The sequence below is a fragment of the Astyanax mexicanus genome, chromosome 10 (genome assembly GCF_023375975.1).
Source record: "Astyanax mexicanus isolate ESR-SI-001 chromosome 10, AstMex3_surface, whole genome shotgun sequence".
Taxonomy (NCBI): Eukaryota; Metazoa; Chordata; class Actinopteri; order Characiformes; family Acestrorhamphidae; genus Astyanax; species Astyanax mexicanus.
The window spans coordinates 33100330-33124027 of NC_064417.1; the positions used below are offsets into that span (position 1 = coordinate 33100330).

Sequence of the window (23698 nt, forward strand, 5' to 3'; positions counted from 1 at the left end):
TGCAGGTCTGTACATGTGTTGTTTTACTATGTTTAATGTATTGTACTGTGACATATAAACAAAGGTACTCAAACTTATGGAATAATACATGTAATAATATGTTATGAACATGTTTACTTGCAAAATATTAGTATTTTTGACATATTACACATAATCACATGTGCATATATTTGCTTATCTATCTGTAATAAAGAAAAATATGATTAATTTTTATTAGAAATACAATTAGACCAGCAGACTGATACTGGCTGATGTTGTCTAGGATTTAGCTTTATAAACAGCTGTTCTTTGAAATACAAAATCCATTACATAATATAAACAACCCAGTAAAATACATAAATAAGCCCCCAAAAATATCAATACTATGCAAATATATTCACGATTATTCAACTTAATAAACTGAACAAAGCCACGCCCCTCTTGCCCTCCTTGCTTTAGGCACTTATTCTCCCTCTCTCTTTCCCTCACTATCTCTCTCTCCTCTTTCTTTCTCACTCTCTCTCTCTTAGAAAATGGTTCCTCACAAATTACTGAGTGATGTTCGCAACACGCTCCAGGCCTTTCTTCCTCCTGTTTCCATAGCAACTACATCCCATACCCAGCGTCCCTCTCTGACAGAGAGAGGGAGAGAGCAAAAAGCTGATGAAGAGATGATGATAATGAAGAGGAAGAGTAAGAAGGGGGAACAGGTGTCAGTGAACATCAAGAGCGAGCGACATCTCCCGAGCACCAAAGATCCACCCAGCCTGCCAATCAGCACAGCAGAATTGTGGGAAGGCAGTGCTGCTTATTTAACCTGATAAACAACAACTCCATTTCCCAGAATGCCCAGTGAAGGCTGTGACGGTGAGTCATAGCTCCAGCCTGGCATTCAAATGCAAAGAGAAGAGTTCAGCCATTTTGTTGTAGTCATTGTTTTGATGAATCCAAGCCTTTCCTACACTCAAATGAAATAAACACTCTTATACACTAGAATGGAAGATATTAGTCCCAACAACACCCCCAATACACTAGACTATGAGTCCATAAACACCCTCAATAAACACAACTACACACTAGAATAGGATATTAGTCCCTATAAACACATCAATAACGTTCCTATACACTTGACTAGGAGATATTAGTCCCAACAGTACCCTCAATAAACATTCCTGTACACTAGAATAGGAGATATTAGTCTATTAACACCCTCAATAAACACTCCTCTACACTAGAATAAAATATTAGCCTATAAACACCCTTAATAAAACACTTCTATACACTAGAATAAGAGATATTAGTCTAAAAACTACCAACCAACACTCCTAAACAGTGGAAAAGGATATATTAGTCTATGAACACCTTAACTAACATTCCTATACTCTATAGTAAGAGCTATTAGTCCATGAACATCCTCAATAAACACCCCTATACACTAGAATAGGAGATATTAGTCCATAAATATTCTTAATAAACATTCCTATACACTAGAATAGGAGATATTAGTCTATAAACCCCCTTAATAAACACTGTTTTACACTAAAATAAGTAAAATTAGTCTATAAACACAAGAGATGTGTTGTGATCTTGTGGAATCACAGACACAGGCAGAGGCCATGCAATGAGATTCAGTCATGGGTTGCCAGGTCTGTATAGAACTCTCAAGAGGGATTGCCAGATGAATACAGAACCCTCACTGGGGGAATTCTGGCAATAGTCCTAAGGTCTGAAGAGACTCATGTGGAGAGAAGTTGTTGGGTTTATGGCAAAATCAGCTGCAGTACATGCAGACTGTTCTGTCTTTTACCGCATAATAAAAATTATACATAAATAAGTCATGGTCAGAGTAAAAACAGATTGACATCCATTACAAGATTACTTACTAAACAAAACATATATATTGTATACATTCATAATATTTTACATGCAGTTAGGAATAAATATATGAATTTTCTCACCATAGCGATTACTGCAGCTCCAGCGCCGGCCAGCGCACACACAAACAGGTGGAAGGTCATGTCCAGCTATAGTTATAGAAAGACATTTTTTAACTTGAAATAATGAAACATTTATTTAATGTAGGCATGGTTGATATATCACACTTACCTCTTTTGATTCACACATTTTAAAGAATTTCTCTGATCCTGTACACACTGTCTTCTCCTCACCAATGGTCACAATGCCTGAAATATACAGTAGCGATTGTCACTTAATTATGTATGCAATGAGCTTCGTATTAGTTCCATTATTGAATTACATAATTTATTTATGTATTAATTATGATCTTTTGATATCGGACTCACTTTATCCAACAAGTCCAACTATACAAATATTGTGTATATCATTCCCAGTGTTGGGCATGTTACTTTGAAAAAGTAATTAGTTATAGCTACTAATTACTTTTGCAAAAAGTAACTGAGTTACTCCACTATAAAAGTAACTAGATACCAGTAAAAATAACTATTGCGTTACTTTTTTCTTACTCGCCCCAAAATGTATAATTTTTGGTTTCTGTATGAAAAAGACTGGTTTTAAAGCAATAATGGAAGAAGGGATGTTGGGAAGATGTGGGACTTCGGACAACTTGCCCATGCCTGTGTCTCTTTTATGTATTTATTTAATAATAAATACACTTAGGATATGTTTACACAGCAGATAATACTGTTTATTTTTGGCTGTTTACACAGTCTTTTTAAATGTGACTCAGTTCACACTGTGTGAGTGACATGCCAAAGAGCAAATGAGCAATGCTTCACGTGAAGTTTCGGTTTCATCCTTTCATCAGAATCTTAAGAGCCACATATAATTTCAGCAGCATTTGGGTTATTATTGAGAATTCACTCGAGCCTTCCTCTAAAAAGAACACTGTCTTTTTTCACTCATCCGACAAAGTTGCATGTGCTGTTTAAACAGCCACACAAATAACCCATTTGTATTACATCCGACGGACAATATTTAGCTGCTGTGTGAACGTAGCCTTTATCTACAAATGTTTGTAGATATAAGCACTATTTATGCACAGTGTACAGACCCTGATGTAGCTGAAGTCTTTTAAAAGGGTGTGGCTGCTGTTTAGTGTGTGTATTCTCCAATAATAACATGTAATCAGCGTGTGAATGCTGTGTGTCCACAATGACAGGAAATACCCTGATAGTATGATGTCATTCTCATAGCTGAAACGCAGTTTGTGTGAGTATTGTTGTTGTGGAAAGCCCCGACATTATCAGGAGCTCACGTTTCATATTTTTAGATGCTGCTCACCAAACTGGCGCGGGTCCAGGCACAGGCTGGCTCCCTCCAGCACCGTGGTGTTCTGGCAGATGGTCCAGATGTTGAAGTACATGAAGACGGGCAAAGCGGTGAAGGCCGTCACTCCGAGCCAGGCCAGCATGAAGATGTACGTCAGCATGATGAACTGAGGGACAGAGTGATTAGCGTAAGCGTTGTCATCGTAGCTGACTAGGTAGATCTGTCCGTCTGTCTATCTGTCTGCCTGTTTGTCTGTCTATATACAAATGAAAAATGCTAATAAAATAATTTTATTTAATTGCAGACAGTATGAACTTTTTTTTGTTTTATCTGCTTAACATCATTTTATTTATTGATATAGTACATCTATTTCTGCATTTCCCATATGCTAGACAATTCTAATAAAGTTGTGAGAGGGATAATATCAAGGTAAATGTGAAATTAAAAAATAATGTGATTACAAATAGGCGATGTCAACAGGTGATTCTGATAATGATCTTGTAAAAAGCACTGGAAACACAGCGGATTGTGCTCAAATGAGTCAGTATTATAGTTTTTTTATGTTGTGATGGTACGAGTGTTCCGTACCCATGCGCTAACGCAGCGTCCACACGTGGTGATTTTGAAGTCTCCGTACAGGTCCTTAATGGCTCCACTGGTGAAGAAACCCTCCACCATCAGCAGGATCCCGTATACGAAGAAAGCTGAGGCGATGCCGTAAATCACGTACTTAATAATGTCAATCCTGCAGAAACAGCACAGAACACACAGGTGTACAGTGTTTCTATTTACGATACAGAGAGAAAGTGGGCATTCCAGAAGGGGCGTGGCTAAAACTGAAAACTTAAATGGATGTAATTGATGCAAGTTTAACAGTAGGAAAGATATTTTAACTTTGTGCATCACTAAAAACAATTTACTTTGTCTTGTACTATTAAATACAGTCTCTCCCATTGTGAGGGCACCTATAGGGAACTTACATTTAATGACATTTAATCCACAGGCACCTAACCGAACATTAACTCTATACAGCACTGCATCCCTCTACATTTACTCTACTGGAGAAAGGGCACCTTTTGGATACAGTCTAGTAAAGTTTGACATAGATGCCACTTCATTAGGGCACCCTTTACTACTGTAAGGACAGAAGGGCACCCATATATGCACACTCATTAAGACACATTATTAACATCTATATAATTAATTGAATTATTATTTAATTCAAGAACAGGAACAAGAAGGGCAGCAGGTGGGGCATAATGTCTCTTTTTTCCACACTAGTAAGGACACTTTAGCCACACTTTAAACACACCCACTTAGACCGTCTCTCAGAAATCCTCAAGATCTTTGTTAGTTTGGTAAGTGGGTGTGGTCAGAGACCTTATTAATAAAGAGTAAGGCCACTGTCTGATGTATGAATGGGGTTTCTCAAAACACTTTTATGGATTAACCTGATTTATGGATAGTCTTGCTCTTCAAGAAAAATAATCAATCAGCTTGTGTCAGCAAAAAAAACACATTTTGAGTCACCAATTGTTCGTAAAGTTTATCAGATTCTTTTTATTACCATTTCTTTCTAATGTTTGCTATTTTTCCCCAATTCAGCTAGGCCAACTGTCCCACCCATTCAGCTGTATATCCCCTATCACAAGTGATGCCACAGCGTAAAGAGGGTGAAGAATAGCACACGCCTCCTCTGACACTGAGTAGCATCACAGCATGCTCGGAGGAAAGTGCAGCGACTTGGTTCAGATACATCAGCTCACAAACGGCTTGTGCTGATCGACACCCTGACGACAGGAAAGAGCACCATCTACCCACACAGGGAGAGCAAGGTCAATTGTGCTCACTCAGGGCGCCGGCAGCGGTTGGCAAGCTACATGACCAGGATTTGAACCAGCGATCTCCTAATCATAGTGGCAGTACTAAAGACCTCTGAACCACTCACTGCCCTTGGATTATTTTGGTCTCTTTCCATTTAAACAGATAGGAGACTGGTCTTGCATAAGGGAATATAAACACCCGGCCATGTTGCTAAGGTGGCAGGCGAGTGAGCTGACTTGTCTATAAAGACTTGGTTTGGTTTGGTAAGTGGGTGTGGTTTAGGACACAGTGGGACTGCATTTAGTCTGTGAACTCAAACATACTCGAACAAACTTCTCAACAGAGCGGAATGCTGGGGTGGCCAATTTAAGCAAACATTTTAATTTTAAGTTAAATTATAAAATCTAAAAATGTTTTTAAAAAACATATTTAAGTAGGTTTTTAAGAAAAAAAAAATCAAATTGTTCTAAATGTACCGCAAAACAATACCTATGCCCAACCCTGCCCACAGAGACAGACTGGATACACCAAAAGTTAAGCTTAACAGGTAGGTAGATAGACTGTGGGTGGTGCTGATTTAGACAGAAGGGGGCGCTCACATGGTAAAGACATCCAGGGAGTCTCCAGGCGCTCTGATCACATCGAAGTAGTTCTGCAGGATGGTGACCGTGCCGGTAAGAGCTTCATGACCACAACCACAGAACAGTGCCACGCCTGCGTACAGCAGGATAGTGGCAATCAGGGATGGGTATGGGATTCCCCGCAAACACTTCAGACAACACTCTGTACATCCTAAAGAGAGAAAGAAAGATAGAGAGAGAGACACTTCAGTAAACATGAACAATAACATCTTCATTCACAATGGAAATAAACAGATGCACAATAGTATCTATATTAGCTATTACATGTATATGTATATTAATGTGTAATTAATAATGTAATTTAATGAACAGCAGTACACGAGTGTGGTGAGAGTGAGCAGATTGTAGATCCAGACTGTGGGCATATTCTGGTCCCGCAGTGCCGCCCACTGCAGTTCCTATGACAACAGGTTGATTCGTGTCCAGCATCTCTCAGCAGTCAGTTAAGAAGCTTTATAGCATCATTATTAGCCTTTACACTGCTGCGCAGTCCACCATAAATCACACTCCCAGCCCCATTAACACCAGTAACACCAGGAGCAGCAGCGGCCTCCTCACAGCCCTTAGTTCTGGAGATCTACGGTTTCCCCTGGCACAGCTTTATTAATTGCTTCATTTTTTTTAACCTCATCGGGTCAATAAATTAATAGACTCTAGCCATATGAATAAGTCAAGAACAATGACCAAGTCTAAGACCAGGACACATTAAGTGCATGTCAAGACTAAGACCAGGACACATCAGGTGAAATTTAAGATCAAGTCCAGGACATATCAGGTGAAATTCAAGATCAAGACCAGGACACATCAGGTGAAATTCAAGATCAAGACCAGGACACATCAGGTGAAATTCAAGATCAAGATCAAGACCAGGACACATCAGGTGAAATTCAAGATCAAGATCAAGACCAGGACACATCAGTTGAAATTCAAGATCAAGATCAAGACCAGGACACATCAGGTGAAATTTAAGATCAAGGTCAAGACCAGGACACATCAGGTGGAATTCAAGACCAAGACCAGGACACATCAGGTTAAATTTAAGATCAAGGCCAGGACAAATTGAGTCCTTGTCAGGACCAATAATTTTAATAGCCGTGTCCAAGACCATGAAACATCAGGTCTGAGGCAAGATTTTTTTTGCCAGTCCAGGTCAAGACAAAGGCTTTTAGTAGCCAAGACCAAGTCAAGACCATAAAACACCAGGTCTGAGTCAAACATTTCAGTTGTCAAATTCGGGTCTAATCCAGACCTGGATTTAGTAGCTGACCAATAACAAGACTGGGACACATCAGTTTCGAGTCAAGACCAAGATTTTAGGTTGAGTCCGAGTTGAGACCAAAATCTGAAGTGACCAGGTCCAAGTTGAGACCAAGACATTTAGTAGCCAAGACCTAGATTGATGCACATTAGGTCAGAGACTGTCAAGACCAAGACGGGAACATATTGGACCAGGCCCAGGACACATTGAGTCTGAGTTAAAACCAAGACTGGGTACAGTATCAGGTGAGAGACAAGTCTAAGACTGGGACATACAGTAACAGGTCAAAGTCAAAACTAAGACTTTTAATAGTCAAGTAGAGAAAAAGAGAGAGAGAGAGAGCATAGCATTCATTCTGAGCTACGAATTAGACTGATTCAGGCATTGGAAGGGAGACAGAGACAACTCCTCCAAACACACACACACACACACACACACACACACACACACACTGCTCATCCCTGTCTGAGCGGCTCTGTTGCTGTGGAGATATGTTGTTATTCCAGTCAGGCAGAGGCTGAAGTGGAGCTGACTGGACACTGCTCAGAGAATCCAACAACACACACAAAACCACACACATTCATCCACAGATCTACACTGCATGGACAAAAATATTGGGACACCTGCTCATTCACTGTTTATCTTTTTGCTATAGAGTTTGGAACATTGCTATGAGGATTTAATTGTATTCAGCCATCATTGTACGGAGATCCATCATTCCAGAGAACCGAGTTCTTCCACTGCTCCACAGCTCAATACTGGGGGCTTTATACCTGTTTAGCCCACATCTGGCATTTGGCATGATGCCAATAGGTTGTTTGTTTATCTGCTCCAGAGAGTCCTATTCTATTGGCAGCACTTCTTTTTTTAAAACAGTTGTGTATTTACAGTTGCACAGTTTACAGTTGTAGGTAGCTGAATGCAGAGGTGTGCAGGGGTGTTCACAAACATCTGGACATAAATAAAGCCTACAGTATATTATAGAAGATTAGCGTTAAAATAGTTTTACTCTCTGTGCTGTGACAGTACACAGTGTACTGTATGTGTGTGTGTGAGTGTGTGTGTGTGTTGCAGCTGCTTATTGAAGATGCTGTGAGCTGTAAATTGAGTAAAAAGCAGTCTGATGTTTCATTCATTATTCAGCAGCAGGCTGGCACACACACCCCGGTGTCCATACATTATTAACGCGTGGTACGTTTGTGTTCAGTGGACGATGATGGGACAGATGCTTTACACTGCTATATTTAGGCAGGAAGGCCGCTGCCCTTTCCATTCAGAGCAGAATTTGGGCCAGCTGGAGGACGGGATTTCCACGCTTACGTTCATTACATCGTAAAGACCCTTCTGGAACGAGGTCAATCAAACGAATCACGGCAGTGCCTAATTAACGTTGATTAAATCTGCTTGAACATCAGCCTGACAGCTCACTTTAGTACGTTTGTGTTTGCCATTAAAAGTGCATGTCTATAGCAGGGTTATCTTATAATTTTCATTTGCAATACATTAGTAATACATAGTTTCAAATATGTATAGTTTTATTGAAACATAGGTGCTCTTAACTCTCTACGAAGTCAAAATGACCATTTAAGGCACCTCTAGCCTAGATACAAGATGAGATACAGTTGGGCATGAAGGTGTACAGGTTCCGTATGGCATCTTGCAGCACATGTACCCACAGATGTTGCAGTTGCACCTGTAGACCCTGCTCTAAACTCCTACACTGCTGAAGTCGATTGGGGATAAATCTGGAGTGTTGCAATCTGTTGGAGACATTCCTGGGAAACCTTTGCTATGTGTGGGTGAGCATTAATTATCCTGCTAAAAAAAATGCTTGTTGGAAGCCCTGCCATGAGAGGCAGCAAAACATGTAGCTATAGGATCTCCTACATTTATTGCTGAGCTGTTAGTGTCCCTTGTATCGCTACTAGGGGTAACTGAACATCGAATGGCTTCTCCTTCATGACACCATTGCAAATGAAAGGGATAGTGAATGAATGCTAGACTGGCTTAATGTCAGGCTATTAGTTAAAAGAGGTACACTACCCAAAAAAACTCCTGAGAGCCTTTTTATAGGGCACTGAGAGAAGCACTTTTACGTGTTACATGTCTCTTGTGTTAAGTCCCAGTGTCTAGTTAGACCACAACTATAATTATTTATATATCTGCCCAAGACAGAACTGCATGCTGAGTTTTGTCACAAATTGAGTTGTATTCTTTGTAACCTTTTTTTTTATTAGTCAATATGAAATAATCTTAATAACAATACCGAAATGACGATTCTTGAATATTTGTACAGTAGTATTTGTGTTATAGTGTTGACTATAGTGATTCTACTACACGTACAGTAGATTTATCTAGATATATTTCTGTATGTAAGTTCCCGCCACTGATCTTCCAACTTTTCAGACCCAGTGCACACAGTCCAGGATTTAAAAAATGAGTCCCGTTTCTACTCTATAGTCAGTCTGCAAGATTCCTCAGAGCTAAATAGACATCTTTATGACTCTTTTATGGCTTAAGCTCTTCAGGAGATCGTAAAGTACCTTTGGCAAAGCAGCAAAAACACTACTACATAACACTCCTGTTTATACCTATCTGTAAATCTAATGGTAATTTTAATGGCCGAGTCTAAGAGAGATACTCAGAGTAGTCCTATCAAGGTCCTGTGGAAGCTTTTCATACACTTGAGAATTCATCTTCCCCTTAATATTTGTAAGCAAGCCCTGATGCAGCAAAGAAGGCCTAAATCATAATGTACCCTCCACCATACTTTACGGTTGGGCTGATGTTTTCATGGTGATGTGCAGTGCCTTTTTTATGCCATTTATGTAGTTCACTTCAATCTTACTGTCTTCTGTCCAGAAAACATTTCGCAAACTTCAGGCATGCAGCAATGTTCTTTTAGTAAGCTTCCTATGTTCTTGGGTTAATGTTTTTGAGTCTTCCTTCGTGGTGTCCTGCCGCAGACACCCTGCCTGCTGAAGGTTTACGGAATGTAGACTCATGAATACAGATGTTAGCCTGTGCCAATGATGCCTGTCACTCAGAGTTGACCTCATTGATGAGTCTTCTTTGTGCTCTTGGGGTAATTTTGTCTGGGTGCCCACTTCTTGGCAGAGTAGGCACAGTCCCATATAGTCTCCATTTGTACATAGTTTGCCTTGATTGTTTGACTGTAGACTGGTGAATTTCTAAAGTCTTTAAAATCACTCTGTAACCCTTTTCAGCTTTATGTAAATTAACATTTTTCGTAGATTGTAGATCCTCTAAAAGCTCTTTTTTGAAATGGTATAGCTTAAATATGTGTGTCTTTCTCAAGCAGAGCAAACTCAAAATAGTTTGAGTAATGTTAATCAGTCAATCAATACATTAGCTATAGTCCACACATCCAAACTAGCTATACTCCAGCTAAGCTAACATTTGATTCTAATTAGATTTTAAGGTCATTAGTACAAGCTTTAAATACTTTTTATAATAGCACTGAGTTTTTTTTAAGGTTATTCTCAATAAAGACATGAATGATCTTTTTTCTTTTCTTTTTTTGCTTTATGAAACTAAAATGTAGTTTTTGCTGATTCTGTTCCCAAATCACTGTTCAGACTCTCCTGCTCCACCAAACTAAAGAAAAGCAAATGCAAATCAAGCCCTGTCTCAAACAATATAAACAATAGCTGCATCAAGGAGACGCCCCAAACCCACTGACCCCACCCCCACACACCCCTCCATCTGTCCGTCTGACAGCTTTCACCTCCCCATCCCCCAATTAATCCGCCCCCGGTGCCCCGCTGCCTATACACCACTCTCTTTACATTCTGTCCAATTACTTCTGCATTGCAGCTTCCGAGAAACAAAAGGAGAAACTGTGAGAAAATACAGAGTCTACACTTTCCCTGCATCACACAGCAGTGTGTATACACATAAGAAGAGTGGTTTTACTATGATTTAATATTTTTAATAATGATGATTTCATAGAAACTATCTGTTTTGCATGATATAAAAGATTTTTTTTAATCTTATTAATTATTATTTTTTTTTTTTTTACATCAAACCAAGTAAGGAAAGATTGAAAAATATAGACATCCAAAGTAAATGTATAATATATAACACAATCTCAATGTATATCCAAAGGTTTAGGCAACCCTGCTTCACCTATAGTTCATACAGAGTGTGGCTGTAAATAGGTCACATACTCTACAGAGACACACTTCTGCACATTTCAATGCACAACCATCTTTTATTTTTATTTATTACATTTAAATAAAAAAGATTGTCGGCAATAAATGTTATGTAAAAGTTATGCAAAAGTTATGGCACGTTTAAAAAATTTTTTTTACTGTTTGTACATCACAATAAACTCTCCAGTGTTGATAATGAAATAAACCTATGAAATATATCACTACAAAATGCAAACAAAATGTGGACACCGTTTATTGTATCTCAGCTTCTTATGCAGTTAAGCAACAAAAGATATATGTTTTAAATAATAAAATGAATAACACTAGTCTAAGCTAGGTTTACTATAAATCTATAAAATCAGAGTATTTGATTATACTTACTTTATGATATCTACAAATATAAACTGAATGCAGCATGACTGTTGCAACTCTACATTTACAGGGTTAATCCCTGAACCACAGGGTCACTCTGACCCACTGCCCTCAGACAGCTTTCTCACAACTCACCCCGAGAGCATCCGAAACAAAAGAGCTCAGAACCATCAACTAATCCTACCTCACCCAGAGAGAGAGAGAGAGAAAGAGAGAGAAAGAAAGACAGACTGCGAGAGAGAGAGAGAGAGAGAGAGAGAGAGAGAGAGATGGACAGTAAAAGGAGAGAAAGAGGAAATTTTAGAATAGAGAGAGGCCAGTTTCCTCCTGATTTACCCTAAAACACAGTTGGTCATCCACGTCATGTCTGGTGCACGTATAAGTTTTAACTGGAGCTACAAGGCTAATGTAGCTAACTCATATTAGGCCTACATCATCATACACATTAATGCAGCTAGATAAATAGCCCTAAAGCCTGATACTGATAAATTATCTTATGAGTGGCAAATTAAAATAGCTTTGGCCTATGTGTGTGTGTGTTTGCGGAGAGTGAAGGGAGGAGGGCCAGTGGGGCAAAGTGTCTTGCTATCCTATCATGCACTGCTCTCTTTAGCCCAAAATGCAGTTTATTACTGTAAATGCTGATCCGACTCCAATGAGAGTGTGTTGTTGTTGACTGGTATGCCATGTGTGTCAATAATGCAGGTTCAGGTAGTGTGCACTGTGGACTGTATTAGGTATATGGTTACCCTATATCATGTATGCTTTACTATTATCTAGAATATACTACTTAGGTATATCAATTAGAATTTTACTGCTCTGAATTTACAGGCTGACTGAAATCAGATCTGACGTCCAGCTCTGAAAAGACCAAGTGAAGCCCTAAAAAGGAAAATAAAACTCACGCTAATGAGAAAGAAGCTGCTGAGCTGATGAGGGATGAGGGTCTGTAGCCTTTTCTATGTCCAAGCCTGTCCAGTCTCATAATCCTGCCCTGATTTTTGACCCTCCCCATCTCTACTCATCTCAACACTACTGACTCTATAAGCTAAGGACCTGGTACTAAGATCAAGTGGAATTTCTTGCTTCTAGGCTTCCCCTACAGTTAGGAAGTGTAATTTGTGCTTTGAACAACCACATCTTTGTAAGAGTAAGATTTTAGTAACAACCTTAATTTAAGTAACAACCTTAATCAGTCTCACTTAGAATTTTCACATTATTTTAAATGATCAGAACTCAAAATAATAATTCAGATTTTTGTTTTAAAATTAAAGATATTAAATCAGGGGCTTTTAGTTGAAGTCTTACATTGCTGTTTGCTTTTCCTACCCTATTGACGTTTGTTTTGCTTAATATGAGCATATACAGTTGCCAGCAAAAGTATGTAAACTTTCTGGGAATACTTGGATTTCTGCATAAATTGGTCACTAAATGTGTTCTGATCTTCAGCTAAGTCCAATACAGTACAATAGTCAAACACAGTCTGTGTTCAATAACATCATGCAAAGACATAATTGTTTTTGTATGGTATTAGTTTAAGCAGACTGTGTTTGTCTATTTTTTTTATTTAGATGAAGATCAGAACACATTTAATGACCAGTTTGTGCAGAAATCCAAGTAATCCCAAAGGGTTCACATACTTTTGTATATATATATTTTTTTATATATTTTTCCTAGTTTTTGCCTATAGATTTTTTGCAGTATAGATTAATATTACAGGATTTTAAATTAATATACCTCAGGTTGCACAGTTCTGGCAATTCTCTTTTACACAGTGCACTCTACTTTCTGTGCGGAAGGATACTGCCACCTCTTCTGTTGTTTTTAATTACAGCTTGTTCCAAACTAAACTGACTTAATTTTTTGTCCACATAGAGATAAAACCCTTATATAAGCATGGTAGCATTAGCAATTGTATAAAGCTCTATTGTCCCTGCCCACAGGAACACAGTTAAAACAGAGCTTTTACTGATCTACAGCTTTTTAATGATCATTTTGTGAATGGGTGCCCATTGCGCAGACAAAAATCTTTGGTTTTGCAATGTATATAAGGATGGGGCCTGTGGCGGTAGCGTAATATTCCAGCATTTAACACTAGCATGATTCAGGTTATGCAGTTTTCTCTGTTTCTATGTTACCTTCTGGCTCTCTCCCTTTAGTTAGGCTGTTTTATTCAGATCTGCCGGTGTCATTAAGCCACGCTCTGATAATGTTTTATATTCTTGCTTCTCTGCTTTACAAAAAATCCAGTCAAAACTAATTCCATCTCTCTGCCTTTCTATGTTCTCTATCTATCTCTTTTACATGTATCGAGATTCCCTGTTCCTGATTTTTTTCTTTGGTCTGGTGAGATCTGTTTTCCTGCATTGCTACACCAGAGTTACATAGTGCAGTTAGCAGCTTCTGGTTACAGACAGAACCGCATCTACATGATTCTGAGGTAAAAACATTATACATTTCTAGTTCGCTCATTCACTACTCAGTAGACAGAGCACACGGAAACACCGCAAAATGGCCGACACACTCACACTCACACACACTCCCTCTGTGTTTCTATAGGGGGAGAATAGTGAGCATTTCTACGAACCAGTGCTTCCCTTTTAACGCTTAAATTACTGGTGTGTGTCTACCGTGGACCCCCATTGCACCGCTAGCCTGGGGCCACAGGATGCTCCGACTCGCCCCCGCATCTCCTCGCATCCTCGCCTAATAGACCCTCTTGCGGTTGCCATGGCGATGGAGGCGCGGGCCTGGCGCATCTGAGCGCGCTCAGTGACCCACTTACAGCGCCGTGTGTCAACAAATTCAGCGCAAACGTGCTGAATGTGTGTGTGTGGGGGGTGGGGGGGGTTAGCTTTTACAGGGATTAGAGCTCAGGGGCGAAACGCGGCTCGGCTCAGCACGGCCCGGAAAACTCTAGAAACACGCCCACCCACACTCACATACACACACACACACTCCTTCAAACACCCTGTGAGACACCCCCCAACATCCAGAGCACCGTCGTCCCCGTCCATACTGTTCTGACCCACCCACACCGCAGGGGATGTACAGCTCTGGAAAAAAATAAGACACCACTTAAAAATTCTGCATGATTTAAAACATTTTTTACAAATAAAATACTGAAAAGTGCAGCTGTAATTGCAGCTAAAGGTGGTTCCACAAAGTATTGGCTCAGGGGGATAAATACTTTTGCACACCACACTTTTCTGTTTTTTATTTGTAAAAAACAATGCATAAATCATACATATATACACACACACACACACACACACACTTGTAAATATATATATCAATTATTTTCAATGTCCAAATAAGTAATAAAAATGATATAAATTAAAATATATATATTTTAATCCATATTTACAGAGTACAGTGTCCAAGGGCTGAGGAGCATAGGGCAGAAACTCTCTGCTGATCAATACCTGCAAAGCTCCACACCTCGAACTGCAAAGGGTGTCTATGGGTGTTGAATGGGAAGTCATAAAATGCGCCTACAAACTCCATATTATTGCCTATGGATTTATAATGGAATAGGACAAAAGCTCCTGTAGGTGTAATATTGAGGTGTCCCAATACTATTTTCCATATGGTCTAGATACACTGTGGGGCCAGCGACACATAAGCGCCTATGGGTTTAGAATGGGAAAGCATAAAAAGGCCAGTTGATGTAATGTACAGTCTAGCTCCACACTAATGCTTACTGGTTTAGAAAGGAATGCCACGTGGAGGTGTCCTAATACTTTTGACTATAAGGTGTTGCAGTAAAGAGGGACTAACTCCATATAAAAGCCTATATGAGTTCAGAATGGGGTGATATGTTGTAAAAGCTCCTGCTGTTTTTGTTGAAAAACAAAAGGAAGGAAAGCATTAAAAAGTCTAAAGGGCTTATCCTCATGTGCAAGTGTGACATCCTTTCGAGCATGTGAGCACAGATCAGACCGGGGAAACCCGGACCTGAAACTTTCCTGACCACAGATGTTATATACACTACAGAACCTTGGTCTAGGTTTTATTATATTTTAATTTTTTCACTTTTAGCAATTAAACAACCAGTCAATTTCTGTTGCCATGCCTTTAAAATGCCTTTATGCATTACACAGCTCTGGAAAAAAAAGAGACCACTTCAGTTTCTGAATCCGTTTCTCTGATTTTGCTATTTATAGGTATATGTCTGAGTAAATTGAACATTGTTGTTTTATTTTATAAACTACGAACAACATTTCTCCCAAATTCCAAATAAAAATATTGTCATTTAGAGCATTTATTGGCAGAAAATGAGAAATGGCTGAAATAATAAAAAAGAAGCAGAGCTTTCAGACCTCAAATAATGCAAAGAAAGCAAGTTCATATTCATAAAGTTTTAGTAGATTCAGAAAACAATATTTGGTGGAATAACCCAGGTTTTTAATCACAGTTTTCATGCATCTTGGCATGTTCTCCTCCACCAGTCTTACACATTGCTTTTGGATAACTTTATGCCTTTACTCCTAGTGCAAAAATGTAAGCAGTTCAGCTTGGTTTGATGACTTGTGATCATCTATCTTCCTCTTGATTATATCCCATAGGTTTTCAATTTGGTAAAATTAAAGAAACTCGTCATTTTTAAGTCTCTTAATTTTTTTCCAGAGCTGTACTTTTTTTTCATTCCAGAACAGAATCTGAATCAGAATAATAGTTTATTCACTATATATTTTAATGCATACTATTAATTCAATTGTTTCAAATGTACACACTAAACAAATTTTATTTACACTATACATAGACATGTATGTATTCTGCGATATTCAGTATATCGATACTTCACAGCATCTGTGTTACTGAAGAGGTTTACCCTTTTTATTTGATAAGTGCCACTACATGAAGTGGTAACTATTACTAAACTAAAGTAAGACATATTGGGTGGGGTCTTAGGTAGTTTAAAGCTCCAATGTTAAAATAACATTTCCATATCCATATTTAAGGCCACATATCACTAATGTAATGCAAAAAAAGCTATACAAATATCAATATTTTTCCTCTCTCCTGCTGGCAATGCTCAAATAGAATCAGCATCTGAAAAAGAATCAGTTCTATCTGCCATGATGCATTAATACATGTATCAGAATCTACTGAATCAGACTCATGTCTCTATTCTTTTAGCAGCACCTGTTTGTGAACCAGGCCACTGGGTACATTTATCCAGTCAATCTGGGCGTGCGGAGGTCCAGCTGGCAGACATAAGCTGTGTGTAACCTCGAGCCGGTCGATAGCTCCTCTCCTCCAGCGCAGATTAGAGGAATTTACAGAGCAGCTCATAAATAAGAGAGAGAGAGAGGTGCAGCGGTCAAGCTCCAACGGTCTAATGCTCTCTAACACAATAACCACAAGCGCTAATGAAATGACCGCTATCCCATGAGGCCTTTCTCCTCCCCTCCACACCCTCCTCCACACTCCTCGCCCTCGGTCCGCTCTGCCCGCGGCACTCAGAGCTGTCCACGAGGGTTAAGCACCGCCGCTAATTCGCACTGTACATCACTTAGCAGCAGCCATCACAGTTTTATGGGTCGGGTCAGTAGAACCGACTGCAGCACCTGTTCTGGGTTTCACAGGTGCTTCACTCTGACTGCAGGAGGGGTATATAAAACACAGCCGGGTCATGGAACCAGTCGTAGATCCATTATAACATGTTTAATCTGAATGAATGATCTACAGTACAGTACTTAATATATATTATAACAATACATACATCTATATACTATATACTACAGCTGGAGAATGATGTGGTAAAAAATATTATTTAAAACATATTCACAATACCCAAAAAGCATTAGAATCTTAAGAAGTGATATCAAATATTGTTGCATGCAAAGTATAATGATTTTTATTTAGTTTTTGCTGCATGTCATCCAATTTATCTAATGTATAGTTCTTTAGCAAAGATTATATAATCAAAAGATGCTTAAAAAAAGTGTATAGTATCACAATACAATCAAATATCACCATTACTGGAGAAAGAGAAAACATTCTCCAAAAACAATAAGACTAACAAAACTTAACATTTTTGATTTAACTTAGAAGTTTAGAAGTTATTTTAGAAAATTTCTAATAATCCATTCTTTATGAAATTGTCATGAATACTAAACAAAAAGTTCCTTGTTTCTTTCATAATCAAGAGTATTAAAAAGAGTGTATCCTGATTGTGTAGGAGTAACTGTCTCTACTGTCCAGAAAAAGGTTTTCTACTACATTTTGGAGCATTGCTGTGAGGATTTGATTGATTCCATATCAATGATGGCAGCTCATTGTGACATCATCTTGTTTGAGTAGTTCTGAATAGATTATGATAGGCATTGATTTAAAGTACTCTAATTCTCATAAACTCTCTATGATATAGGTTTTTGTTTATTACACAATTCATGTATTTATTTTATTAGCATTTTTAGATATAATGTCACACACATGTATATTTACAATAAAAATAGGGGTAGAAATGGGTTTGACAGTTCATCTGGAGTGGAGCAGTTCTTTTAGGAACCAAAGCCATATTGCAATTATTAAGATAAATGTCACGTTTTACATTTTTGTAACTGAAATAACATCATATGTAAAATTTGCATTAATATGTAAAGACGTATATTTGGCCATTTAAAGGTATTTTACTTTATTTTATTTATTATGGTTTTTTTTTGTCATTGTGCACTTGTTGTGTCAAGGCAACATTATGCATTTTTGAAAACTTAACCCGTTCAGATCTTGCGTTAATTAGAGTGGACATCATGTAGTCACTTTTTTTCAAATGTTCTGTTGCATAGAACACTAACTGAGACCTGTTGTCCATCAGAAAAGATCATAAACCAGTGAATGAAACAGTAGCTTAGCCCCGCCCACTGCAATGGATAAGAAAAAATCAGCAACTTATTAGGGCATATCAGCACTACAGAACAAATGAGGCAAAGTAAAATAAGCTTATTTTTATTCATTCTTTGTGAATTCTTTAGAAGACTTTTCATAATGTTTAGGAATACAAAAATGTATTTAATTGGATTAATTTTAATATAGATTTTTAAATATAGATTTCATTACAGAAAAGAGCATTCTTATATTTTTCCATAACTGGAACATAATTCATAATTAAAAAAGCAATTATGCTGCAATTAAGCAGTGGTTCTTAAATAAATAAAAATCTCAAAAAATATTAAATTCATGGCATAAACATGTTAAATTTAATATAATATATATTTTTGTAACCATCTCCAATTTCAGTTTTAAAATAATATGGTCTGATTTACTCTTATTATTTTTATTTGAATTATTTACAGCACATAAAGTTAATTATGCACTCAAGGGTTTTCCTGTATATATTTTTCTTTTGATATTGTACTAAACACTGCTTTAATTGTCTTCAGGAATAAGAATGGTGATGTCATGTTTTGGCCTTGGTTGTATGAGGCTGTTTAATAAAGGCAGCTGAGTGCTCCGAGCTTCATGTGTTCAGTAATGTTATAAATGAGTGATAAAGAGAAAGCAGAGCCCCTGCTGTGTTGATGCAGTTCTCACAGTGTTGGGTTCCTTTAGAGATGAGCTGGAGAGCTGTTCACCCTCAGGCTCAACAGCTGGCCTTCTACTGTCACTCTGCAGAGTGAAGCATTTATTCAGATTTACGACTCACTGCAGAGCAAAATACTGCATTTAATACTGCATTTATTACTGAATTTACACTCAGAACCTGGATCTTTTCTACTGTATCTGTGCCATTAAGGTTTCAGTATTGGGTCGGTCACGATGCAGCATTGAGACATAACAGAAATAGTATCAGAATTAGAATCAGTGTTATTTGTCTTATATAGTGCTGTGTGCAAGCAAGGTTGTGTTCACTATAAATTATGTGTATTATAAACCTGTTCAAATCAGAATGCATGTTGATTCACCATATACATTAATATATATTAGGAATAGAATCAGATTCAGAATCAATTTTGTTTTCCACATAAATTGATATGTACTATAAATCTGTTCAGACCCAAAAAGAAACAGAATTAGAATAATAATTAGAATCAGAACGCATGTTGATCCACCAAATACATTGATATTTATCAATAAGAATATCTTAAGAATTAAAATAATGTCAGAATCAGAATGAGAACACATGTTGATCTGACCTAAAGATATGTATAGATTTTGGATCAGCCAAAATAGAATCAGATTCACAATCAGATTCAAAGCTCATCAACAGTATTTTACAGAAAGGCTTTACATTTGCTATAAAAGTGCCATTAAAGATGAAGTAGTGTACTCATTTCTAAATCATGTGTAAAGTGCACTACCACACTTCACTTGTGCAGAAAAAAACAGTGCCCAGCAATGCAGTGTAGATTTTGCACAGTAACAGCAAAGCATGCATTCAAGAGCCAATTTGACCAATTCTCACAAGCAGTAAAGGCCAAGAACAAGAAACCATTATATCGAATGAACACCAACACCAACCTTCAGCATTCTGCCAATACTAAACCCAGAGCACACCACAAACAACACTTATAATACACTGTAAGAACCAATCAGTGCAAAGTGATTAAGATAAACAGATCAGTGGCATCAGTCTCTTATCTAAATCCTCTATTTTACCTTTTACCTAGAAAACAATTGGGGTTTCAGATGATAAGAGTATAAAATGAACGTAAGCCTGTTCAGATCTAGTTCAGATCAGATAAGTATGTATTTTGCTTCATGATTAGTATCTGGATATTATTTGATCAGATTCTGTTTACACTTGTTTATACTGATTTTTTTACTCCAGTGTAAAAAATAACACATACACCATTTCTTTATGTTTTTTGTTTCCCATCAAAACTGGGGATTCTACAACACTGTAGAACAATAGATGCAGTATGTCTTATCACAAAAAGTGTGGATTGGACTTGTCTCTGACCAAATCCAAATGTGGTTTGAGTGATCTAATCATTATCTGATCACAGTGCATTCTAACTGTGTTCACAACTGACTTTTTATGCGGCCAAGTGAAATCTGAATTTCATCCAATCGCACTGCAACATGGGCGTTTGGTGACTTTAACCACTGCAATCATTCAAAATGAGCTTCCTTTCACTTTGCACTTTGCAAAATTGTAAACCTGCACTTCATAATGTATCGGTTACTGTTTGCTCTGGCTCTTGTAGCTCCTTTTATATACAGGCTCAGTAGGATTCTAGGATTCTAGGACTGGAATTGTGAAACTGTGGGTTCATCAGTGTTAACCACGTTTAATTGCATTTGAGGTCCTTTTTTGCTAGTTTGGACTATGCCATCAGAAAATGAAGATTTGGGCAGAGACAGAAAAAAAAATGAGAAGAGAAATTTTGGGCTGGAGTTCAGGTGGTTCTGCTTAGGAAGCCACTCCCTCCTCTCTGAAAACTAGAGCCAAAAGGGAGAGTTAACCAAGTTAAAGGGAGCTGACAGGGTGTGAGAAGGTTGGTAAATAAGGCAGAGGTGGATTTATAGGTTGGATTGAGAGAAGGGGATGTTATTCCTACCAAAAGTTAGTAACTAAGACAAAGGAAAACAGCAGGAAAAAAATAAACACCAAAGCTAAAATAAAAAAACATCTTACCATTAAATTATTACATCCTTATGGTAAAAGTCCACTGAAAATGAAAGTCTGGACCATTCTAACGTTAAATTGGGTGGTGCACAACATTTGCTGCCACTGGAGATAAAAAATGAAGAAAAAAAATGCTCCAAAGTGACTCCATATCAAATTATATAACAGATTTCCATTACAAGTTAAGAAGTACCATTACAAGGTATTTCCTTCTCTTGTAATCCTGCAAACTTCTTGTATTGGAGATAAGAAGCTATTTCCTTCCTAGGGTCAAATCACAGTTAGGGCTGCACAATATATCATTTCAGCATCAGTATTGGAATGTGTGCATGTGCATTAGTCATTTTAAATCATTTGCAATGTCACACGCTGTAAAGCAAGTTCATTTTATATGTTATGCTTCAACTTGCTTCATACAAAAGGAAGATTCTACCAGTGAAAAAAAATGCTCCTGTATCATTTATCATTTATTTTATGCCTGTCTTGAGTCGCATTAAATGTTAGATCACTGCCTTCTGGAGAAATCTGGTGAAATCATGAATACATTGAATATTGCAATATATATTGCAGAACAAAATAGCTTCATTTTCATCTCATTTTTTTTTCAACATTGTGCAGTCCTTTTTGAATGCATACATAATTATTTATTTATTTATTGGTTGGTGTTACACATACACTATTTCATAATAACCTATGTAACACAGTAACAGGAACATTCTGTTATTTCTGTAACAGTAGGGAATTAATCTTTTTCTTCTCTTTCATTTTTCTCTTTTCTATACAGTCTCCTTCCATCCTTCTCTATCTCTTTCTTTCTTTATCGTATCCCAGTGAAAAATAAAAACAAACAGTAGCTTTCAATGCATTTTTACAACCAAACCATTCAGAATCAATACTGAATACACCCAGAACCCCTACACAGTATGTGTGTCTGTGTGTGTGTCTGTGTTTGTGTGTGTAGGAGTCTATGGGCATATAGAGAGGACCCGACATGGCCACTGTCATGGCAACTGGCTGTACTGGGGATGAAAAAAACAGCACATACGTGAAGAGCAGCCATGAAAAGAGAGAGAGAGAGAGAGAGAGAGAGAGAGAGAGAGAGAGAGAGAGAGAGAGAGAGAGAGAAAAAAGAAAATGAGCGAGAGAGGTGCACAAAGAATTCTATAAGAAAGGGGTATGCAATACAATGGATGCTGCTACCCATCCATCTTCTATGTTTTTTTTTCTTTGTTACTTTGATCTTTTAACATGAAAAATTTGATAAAATTGTAAATGAACCTAATCAGCCTCAGACTACACCTCGATCGACTGATTTACAAAGAAAAAACAGAGCAGGAGGGACGAAAAAACGAAAAACAGCAGAACTGGGTCTCCAAGCCTCTTCAGACGGTTGGAAATGCGCAGCAAACAAAGACAACCCTCAGACTGTGTGTGTGTGTATGAATGTGCACGCACACACACACACACACACACACACACACACACACACATACTGACACACACACAGCATTCACTGCCTGCACACACCCCTCACCACCGAACCGCCAAAACAATAGGATCTCCTGTGACAAATATTGATTTTTATCTAGTCTGGAGCATCAGTGCATTCTGCAGGCTCAGTTTGGTGCAGGAAAAAAAAAATATATATATATATATATATTTTTTTTTTTTTTTTTTTTTGCAAGAAAAGAAAAAAATGCACGCCATCAATCAACCAATCATCGCAATACAAAAGAAAAAAAAAACATTCCCATCAATTATGACTGATGCACTGAAATCAAGAGTTAAAAAAAATAGATCATAATTTAGTTTAAAAAAAAAATCACAGGATCAATCAAGCAATCACAACAAAAAAGAAACACTCCCATCAATCACAGCTGATGCACTAAAATAAAGAGACGATAAAATGAGGCAAAAACCCGATTGATAAAGGCTTTGGGCCGAAAAAGATTCTGTTCGAACCCAAACCGGACTCAGTAAACCTCAGTCTGAAACACAATAGAGGCAGTCGAGACGAGGCAGAGCGAGGCGAGGCAGATCAGAGGTAAACAAGCGCATCTGCAAAGAGATGGAGGATGAGAAACTAACAGAGCGAGAAAGAAAAAGAGAAAGAGAGAAAGATAGATCTTTACCTTTCTGGGTCTGTCCCTCATCCATGTCTTCCTCCATGTCCTGGCCGGTTCTGGTGGACTCTGTTGCGGTGACCAGCGTTGCGTCCGGGCCGAGAAATAGCCTTTTTTATCTGAATCCCCCGCCTGCAGATCACAATAGAGGCTGAGGCTGGGTCTCTCTTTCGCTCTCGCTCTCTCTCACTCTCACACACTCTCCCTCTCTCTCCCCCTCCTCTCTCTATTTCTCTCTCTCTTTCTCTCCACGCACACTCCCTCTCCCAGACTCGCCCCCCTCTCCTCTCTCCTGCTCTTACTCTCTGTTTTCCTTCATTAGGCTATCTCTCTCACTCTCTCTCTCTCTTTCTTCCACATTCTCTATTTTTCTCTCTAAACACACCCTCTTTCCCTATTCTCTGTCTTTTTTCTGTCTATCCCTCTCTCCCTCTTTTTTACTGTTGGTCTGTTTTGCTATCTCTTTCCAGTCTTTTCCCCTCTCTCTTGCCCCCACCTCA

General features: G+C 38.2%; 1 protein-coding gene across 1 annotated transcript in view; it reads right to left on the reverse strand.

Annotated features, from left to right (window-relative positions):
* The window catches only part of gpm6aa (glycoprotein M6Aa), a 28307-nt gene extending 4882 nt beyond the window's left edge, over positions 1-23425 (reverse strand). Inside the window, exons 1-6 of the mRNA XM_007245511.4 lie at positions 23208-23425; positions 5652-5844; positions 3817-3973; positions 3241-3394; positions 2086-2162; positions 1938-2003 (exon numbers count right to left, since the gene is read on the reverse strand). Coding sequence (XP_007245573.3) covers positions 1938-2003; positions 2086-2162; positions 3241-3394; positions 3817-3973; positions 5652-5844; positions 23208-23244 — 684 coding nt within the window. The 5' untranslated portion in view covers positions 23245-23425. The remainder of the gene's footprint in view (positions 1-1937; positions 2004-2085; positions 2163-3240; positions 3395-3816; positions 3974-5651; positions 5845-23207) is intronic.
* Between the last annotated feature and the right edge of the window lie 273 nt (positions 23426-23698).